Source organism: Salminus brasiliensis, chromosome 6 (assembly GCF_030463535.1).
Source record: "Salminus brasiliensis chromosome 6, fSalBra1.hap2, whole genome shotgun sequence".
NCBI lineage: Eukaryota > Metazoa > Chordata > Actinopteri > Characiformes > Bryconidae > Salminus > Salminus brasiliensis.
In genome coordinates this window covers 4442064-4450546 of record NC_132883.1, presented here as the reverse complement: position 1 = coordinate 4450546, position 8483 = coordinate 4442064, and the positions used below count along the sequence as shown (strand labels likewise).

The 8483-nt window shown below is 42.7% G+C and overlaps 1 protein-coding gene across 4 annotated transcripts; it reads right to left on the bottom strand.

Moving 5' to 3' along the window:
* Nucleotides 1–381: 381 nt before the first annotated feature.
* Nucleotides 382–4287, bottom strand: abt1 (activator of basal transcription 1). Of its 4 annotated transcripts, none has more exons than XM_072680794.1 (5): nt 4056–4287; nt 3753–3930; nt 2077–2421; nt 1182–1357; nt 382–1074 (listed from the first exon to the last, which is right to left on the bottom strand). In XM_072680794.1, exons 3-5 carry the CDS (start codon nt 2417–2419, stop codon nt 694–696), a joined length of 900 nt encoding a protein of 299 aa, XP_072536895.1. In that variant the 5' UTR covers nt 2420–2421; nt 3753–3930; nt 4056–4287; the 3' UTR covers nt 382–693. The 4 variants fall into 4 exon arrangements, with proteins under 4 accessions (XP_072536895.1, XP_072536896.1, XP_072536897.1 ...); XM_072680795.1 differs by having other exon boundaries at nt 3753–3801; XM_072680796.1 differs by having other exon boundaries at nt 3753–3801; nt 4159–4287.
* Nucleotides 4288–8483: the final 4196 nt, after the last annotated feature.

Below are 8483 nucleotides of genomic sequence, written 5' to 3'. Positions count from 1 at the left end.
TATGTCAGCGATAGGTGCAACTTATAATAGCTGAATGCATTCTTTAGAAGGGGTGTCCACAAACATCTCTTGGTTCTATATGGACTACATTTACGGCATTTAGCTGACGCTCTTATCCAGAGCGACTTACATGGTTACTCATATTACAGAGGAGGGCCAATGTAGTGTTAGGAGTCTTGCCCAAAGACTCTTATTGGTGTAGCGCAGCACAGTCACCCAGACCAGGAATCGAACCCCAGTCTCCCACATGGTGTGGTAGCTCAGTGGCAAGTAGTGGTGTTATCTGTTGCGCCACACCAACCACTATAAGAACCCTTGAATAACCATTTTAAGGCTCTGTAACTGGAGACAAGAAATTAATTCATATACATTGATGGGTGTGTTGCATCATGGCTCTTAAAAAGAACCAATTTAATGGAGAATACAGCAAAATACATTAGAGCTACTGTTCTCTTTTACACCAGAGCAGCAATTCCAGTTTGTAGGGAAGAAATGACTTAATCTTCAAATATATCTCGTCTATAAATCCAGTGTCCTGGATTATTCCGCAATGTATAAAAAAAAAAAAGTCTTTTGCTGAAAGTCTTGGAAGTTCCCTTACTTGCATGAAGTACAAGCCCACCGAATCTCAGCTATGAATCCAGGTCTGTGTACCGATATAACTTAACATCGTCCAGAACAACCAGAGATCCTTCACTCCTGAGATCTTCCACTGCTGAAGATCTTAGCCAGCAGCGAAACATTGGACTGGGCTTTCTCCTGGATGGCTTTGCTCTTCTCCTGAGCTTTCTGGAGGCTCTTTTTGGACAGGGCTTTCTTCTTCATCCGGTCCAGCCTCATTTCATCCTCCGTTTGCCGCTGCGTGAAGTCCCAGTTCTTCTCGTTCATGGCCTGTCCCTTCTTTTGTTTCTTCTTCCTCAGTCTGTCCAGAGTCTGGCTCTTCTCCACGCTGGCCAGGTAGAAGTTCGTCTCGCGCTTGGCTTGCGAGATCTCTGTCCTCATGCGCTGGTGATAGACCGTCTGCTCGTACGCCAGCCTCTCGCTCAGGTGGCACCACTGGAACCTGTGCAGATACTGCAGCAAGAATGACAGGGGAATAACCACAGTTAGTCGCGAGCTGGAACCCACAGCAGTAGCCGAATAACAAATAAAGAGTTAAGAGCCTTGTGGGCGGTACATACTTTGATGGACCACAGGTCACTGATGAACTGGCTCCTTTTGCGGTTGGTCATGGGTGTGTTGTGCAGACTGGCTGCCACTCTCTTAGCGACACGCTTGTCTCTGAACTCCACCCAGCCCTCCACGAAATTCTTCCCATTGCTGCCTGCTTTCCTCTTCCTCCTCTTTATAGAGTGATCTAGGAAAGAAGAGTCTCATTAAAGTCTCAGGACATGCAGAACTGGCTGGATTATGAATAAATATTTTAATTAAACATTTGGCGCACCCAAAATACCTGAAATAAAAAAAAACAAAAAAAAAAAACAATGCACTGAACTTGTCCCGAATCTCTATAGGACAAATTAACGCTTAAAGCAACAATATGTAATATTTTTTGTCTTAAAATAGCAGCTTTAAAATCATGTAATAAGGAGAGTAGTGATGCTATTGTTGCTACTCCAGGCTCAGTATGCTGCTAACTGCACTATGTAACTCTGGAGAAGGGGGCAGGATTTTTATTATATATGATAGTAAATAAAATATATATAAATAACTCTCAGTCCATATGCTCCTTTAACTTTCCGGGACAGTTCTGTATCCCTCAGCTTGTCCAGAAAGACACAGAAAAAGCACGCCACTTTAGTCTCAAAGTGCCAATTCTACTTTCTGACTGTAGAGGGAGTCCAGAAGCTAGAAATGCCAACTTTCCATAATGCTGCTTTAATATCACAACAATAACCAACTTTCTTCTGGTGTTTTGATTACACTAAGAAATCAAGGTAAACAACCAAGAAAACCTTTAATCTACATTACCACTGAAATGATGAGGGAATATGATTCTACTAGTGTTACTTTATTATGAGAGGAGCTCTGTTCCTAGTTAGAACCACTCCCCCAACACCCCCCCCGACCTCTTACCTTCAGACTGGAGGAAGATCCTCCCGATCTCGCCGTACACAGCCAGCATGTTCCTCACGTGCTTGGGCCTCAGTCTTGGGGGGATGTGGCCCAAGTACACAATGCCTGGGACACATTTCTTCTCCTTGCCTTTGACAGTCTTGCCCTTGCTATCATTATCTAGTTTTTCTTCATCTTCATCATCATCATCATCATCATTGTCATCACCACCATTCTCTGGGTTAGAACCTTTCACCTCCTTCTGTTCAAGGCTATCCTCTTCTTCTTCAGTCAATTCCTCATCTTCAACCCTGTCATTTATGCCTTCCTCCATGTCCACAATGCTTCCTTCTCTGTCTGCCATGGCTGTAGAGGGGGAGAGGAGCAGCACAGTCAATTACTCACATTAAAGATCACACTGTCAAACACACAGGCTTTAAGGCTAATTGCTGGTAGTGCAGGTAAACACAGATTTTCCAAGACCCTGGAATATATGGGTACCTTGCTGAGTCTCTTGGGACTAGACTGACTGCAGACTGACGAGTGGGAAATAATCAGAGCATCACCAAAAACTGCCAACATGTTTAAAGTCAGGAAAGACCGTTAAATCTCATTTAGGATGGAGGTAAAGTCACTGGTGGAACTACATATTTTATGACCAGGGCAAGTATATTACATACACAAATTATTTATATATATATATTATTTTATTATTATATAATTAACATTATATACTTTAACATACTGCCAAAATACATAACAGGATATTTTGTCTAAACAACAAAAACCTTTACATTGAATCATTTTCACAGATTCCATAAGAAATGTGCTTAATTTGACATGTCAAATTATATAATGTCAATCATATAATAATATATTATAACATAAAAATAACATTATTAATGTAGCCTAGTAGCCTCACATAAAACGTGTTTGTTTTAGGCAAAAATGTCTTTAATTTTTATTAATAGGACATGTTTGTCTAAAACAAACATTATGTTTTTACTCGGCTACATTAGTAGAGGAACTGTTGGAACATAATATGCATCCGCAGTTTGACAGGGGGTGTGTATGCATATATATATATATATATATATATATATATATATATATATATATATATATATAATATACATGCTTTAAATAACATGCTTTTTTGCTATGTGTAAATAAATCACATCCTCTACAGAGAACATTATTATTATTATTACTACTGCCACTATTGTTTTTTTATTATTATTAGAATAATAATAAACATTAATCACTGTTTAGTAGCTTGATTTAACATTACAGGCAATACAAATATATATATATATATATATATATATATATATATATATATATATATATATAAACAAACAATTATACAGTACATAATATGTAAGCCCCCCCTCCTCTCTCAGTAGAGTCTACATCAGCTTTGTGGTTCCAGTGCAAAACTCCATACCTCCAACATGATCACCCCATTCTGCCTTAAGTCCCCAGTTTCAGTAAAATACAGTATTTGCTTTATTTCCAGGTTGTTCTTTTCTGTATTTAGTACTTTTTTCTGTATCTAGTACTTTTGTACTTTTTACTTCAGCATGAATTATCAAACTGTCCCTGTTTTAACTAACGTCCCAGATCTCTCTCACACACACACACACACACACACACAGCACAGTCCAGGGACCTCCACGTGTTTTTTCGAAACCTACCTCTTTTTCGATGAACTGATCACACCAGCCTTTATTACTCCATCACTTGCTGCATTAAAATAAAAGGGAAAAGCACACAGGCCCGTGTGGAAATCTGTAGATAGCCTGTAGACGCTCTTTTCTGGCTGCTAGCTTAGCAGATTTAGAGGCTGCCTGGAGCTCCACACACCTCACCTACCTATTTTAACACAATAACATCAACATGTCATTATTGCTGGCTCAGCCTTTTCTATCTGTTAGTCCTGAATCGGCAGAATGCAGAGATTTAAGGAGAAAGTCAGGTGCTGTGTGTAACCTGTTTACCTGGGGACTCGATGGCAGCTGGCTAAGTCTGTTCAGCTATTCGAGGCTATAAGAAAGACCTCAGCTCAAACACACTCCTATAAACAGAAGACACGAGTTTTACCTTCATCTACAGTCACACAGCTCTCTTTTCCATGAGCCCAAGTCGATCTAAACTGCTACACATAAGAGAAACCCTCCCTCTGCAGCGCTAGCTTAGCCGGTTAGCAGCAGCCACAGCTACACGTGTGCCTACACATGCAGCTCCGCGTGACGTCATATTAAAGCGCAAGTTTAAAGGCACAGGCACTTTAATACCGATTCAATCCCATAATTATATCAAATTATTTGTGGATTATTAAGAGACATTACACCGACCGGCCACTTCATCAACACCACCTCCTTACTTCTACCCTCACTGTCCGATATATCAGCTCCACTGACCATCCACTGTCCACTGATCAGTCTCCATCTGCTTCCCTGCAGGCTCTCTTATCAGCCTCCTTTCACCCTGTTTGTTCTCCAATGGACAGAACCTCACAGGACTGACCACCACAGAGCAGGTAGGTGGTATTTGGGTGGTGGGTCATTCACAGCACTGCAGGGACACTGACTGACCTGGTGGTGGTGGTACAGTGGAGTGGATCAGACACAGCAGTGCTGCTGGAGGGTTTAAACACTGTGACTGTGTGCACTCTATTAGACACTCCTGCCTCACTGGGCCACCTTGTAGAGGAAATGTCAGAGGCAGAAGCTCTCTGATCTTCTGCTGTACAGCTTGTGTTGGTCGTCCTCCAGGCCTTTATCAGCGCTCACAGGACGCTGCTGCCCACAGGACGCGGCTGCCCACAGGACGCTGTCGGCTGGATATTTCTAGTGGGTGGATTATTCTCAGTCAAGCAGTGCTGAGAATTGCCCACCATCCAAATACTACCTACCTGCTCTGTGGTGGTCAGGCCTGTGGGGTCCTGACCATTGAAGAACAGGGTGAAAGGAGACCTACACAGTGCGCCTGCATGGTCAGTGGAGCTGATAGAATAGATAGGAAGTATTTTGTTATGATAGCATAAAGATTTTGGCAGCAGACCAACTCTGTGTCCTGCTCTTCCTGTTGTCTATTACTCTTCTGGACAGTAGGGGGCGACAAAGTGTCAAGAAGCGCAGAAGAATTTTCTCCACTGCACATTATTGAAAGACGTTCATCACATTTTATCATCAGATAAAGAATTCAAGACTGTTCCACGAATAGCCCAAGTGCGAGAATAGCAGCCAGCTGAGACGTGCGTAATAAAAAAGCCCCCTTTGATAAGTGTCATTTTTGCACGATATGTTATGTAATGCGTGTTGGGCTGCGTCTCAACAAGCTCTGAAACATTTCCTTGGCTTCTCATCGCACAGAAAACTGCTGTTTGTCAGTCAGGCATTAAAACCTAATCAAATGAAGCCCTTCAGTGGCTCTTCCGTGGGTGAAGAACAGCCACTTCAGTGTCACAGCCTCAGGGCAGATACTTTAACCTGGGGATGGAGACACACCAGGCAAACCCACCTACTGTCCATCATGAACTCCCGGGGGGGTTCTTAGAAGTGAGTGAATGTGCTTGTGAGTGTGTGTGTTGCTTCCTGGTGAGCCCATCTGCTTCAATATGCATGGCCATGTGCCAGTCACATGTGTGTTCCTGCATTATTGAAGAAGGTGACTTGGGTTTTTGCTGGGTGCTCTGCTGCAGCCCTGCTAGTGGTCCTTCTAACAGTTTAAATATAACCCCTGAACACTGGAGCCGCGCTCTCCGGGGACCCGGCAGAGGGATGGCATGTTTCATATTAGATGGCGCAGTTATGTAAAGCAGAAACGGAGGATGAGAGAATCTCCTCCTTTTACCAGCGACCTAAGTGACCCCACAGCTGGGGGCCTACAGAGAAAGACACTCTGACTCGGAGCTGGGTCTGCACATGGTTAGGTGGCCCAGTTTAGTGAGTAGAAGATAAACCGATCTCCAAAAGACATAAAAAAGGAAAGGAGCACTGTGCAAAAGTTTGGGCACCCCAAGAGATCTGACCTCTCAGATCACTTTTACCAAGGCCTTAATCAGCCTGATAGGGCTCTATGGCTTCACCACACAGTCAGATAGAAGCACATTTTCGAAGCGCTATAAATACTCAGGCTGCTCAAACCTCGTCCCAACAATCAGCAGCTACTGGGCTCCTTTTAAGCAGCTGCCTAACGCTCTGAACATTAAAATAACTGATGCCCACAAAGCAGGAGAAGACTATGAGGTAGGAGATGACAGCACCAGACTCCGGAGGGGTGGTGCACTGTTCTACTGTGCGGTGACATCTGCTCAAATATGATCTTCATGGAAGAGTCATCAGAAGGCCCTGTGGACTGCTGATATGGAACTTTTTGGCCACAGTAAGAAATGACAGATTTGGAGCCAGTGTCGGGAGGAATGATCAGGTCGAGTTGGACTGATGTACGCCTACGTTCACACCAAAATCCAATTTTTTTTATGAGGTATTGAAATCCGACACATATCTGATATGCTGCAATGCGACACAGTCTGAACAGCCAGACGTTTACTTCAGTGTAACTCGACATTCCTTATAATTTCTAAAAATATATATTTTTAAAATGGACAGCAGACAGCAGTGAGGTCAGTGTTGGGAAAGCAAAGTGACAGATCGTAGAGGGTAAATATTGGGGTGGTGTCTTTGTTCAGACTAAATTAGAAGGTTCATATCATTTTGAAAGAAATAGAGGGCGCTGCTGCAGCGTCAAAGGAACATAAAAAGCTTAAATATGAAAAAAAAAGTGGGCGTGGCTGAATAACACTGGAATAACACGAAAACTCCATGTTAGCTCCTGTGATGCTGGAGAAGATGAACCTGAAACCTCACGTGAAGCATCTCTCTTTTGCACCTTTGCAGCAGTTTAGGAGCATGAACTGTTCAGACACATGTCGAATGTAGGTCCCATTAAAGACACAGTCTGAACCGCCTAAAAGTCAAGTCAAGTCAAGTCAAGTCAAATTTATTTGTATAGCGCTTTTTACAACTGTTGTCGTCACAAAGCAGCTTTACATAATTAGTACTTAATAAAGAACAGAGACAGAGAAGAAAGAAGGAATAACATGAAGCGTCAAAGACCCCCGTGAGCAAGCCAACGGCGACAGTGGCAAGGAAAAACTCCCTCAGAGCTGGAGGAAGAAACCTTGGGAGGAACCAAGGCTCACAAGGGGGACCCATCCTCCTCTGGCCAGACTGTTTTAAACATTAATGATAAAAATTACCAAAGCAGATACAACAGAAAGTTAATAGTGGTGATATTAATAGTGTCAAACACATCGGATTTGGTGAGAAAATGGATTTGGGCCACTTGTACTTGCTGTGTGAACGCAGCCTTAAAGTTGCATGAATTCCGATCTGGCTGTTCAGTCTGATTCTCACTGTTGCGGATCTGACCAATCAGATATGTCTTAATACCACATAAGTGTCCCAAATCTGTGTCACATATGACAAAAAAGATCGGATTTGGGCCACTTTTACCTGCTGTGTGAACGCAGCCTAAAAGTTGCATGAATTCCGATCTGGCTGTTCAGTCTGAGTCTCACTGCTGCTGATCTGATCAATCGGATATGTCTTAATACCACATAAGTGTCCCAAATCTGTGTCACATATGACAAAAAAGATCGGATTCGGGCCACTTGTACTTGCTGTGCGCAGCCTAAAAGTTGCATGAATTCCGATCTGGCTGTTCAGACTGAGTCTCGTTGCCACGTATCAGATATGTACCGGATTTCAATACTACATATGAAAGTGTCCCAAATCAGAACTGAAATGTCCGATTCAGTATGTTTTTGCTGTTCACACTGACACTCTGATAACACATCCATGTCACATATGAGAAAAAAGATCGGATTTGGGCCACTTGTACTTGCTGTGTGAACGCAGCCTAAAAGTTGCATGAATTCCGATCTGACTGTTCAGACTGAGTCTCACTGCTGCGGATCTGATCAATCGGATATGTCTTAATATCACATAAGTGTCCCAAATCCGTGTCACATATGACAAAAAAGATCGGATTCGGGCCACTTTTACCTGCTGTGTGAACACAGTCTAAAAGTTGCATGAATTCTGATCTGGCTGTTCAGACAGAGTTCAGAGTCTCGTTGCCACACATCGGATATGTATCGGATTTCAATACCACATATGAATGTGTCCCAAATCTGAACTAAAATGTCAGATTCAGTGTGTTTTTGTAACACATCCGTGTCACATATGACAAAAAAGTCCGGATTTGGGCCACTTTCACCTGCTGTGTATACGCAGCTTAGTGATATTTAGCAAATTTCAGCTTGCCCCTCTTTATGGACTGTATGGACTAAACAAAGTCATCGAAGTGTTTTGAAACTTTGCCAACATTTACGCAGTCAAAAACCCGAATTCCATGAT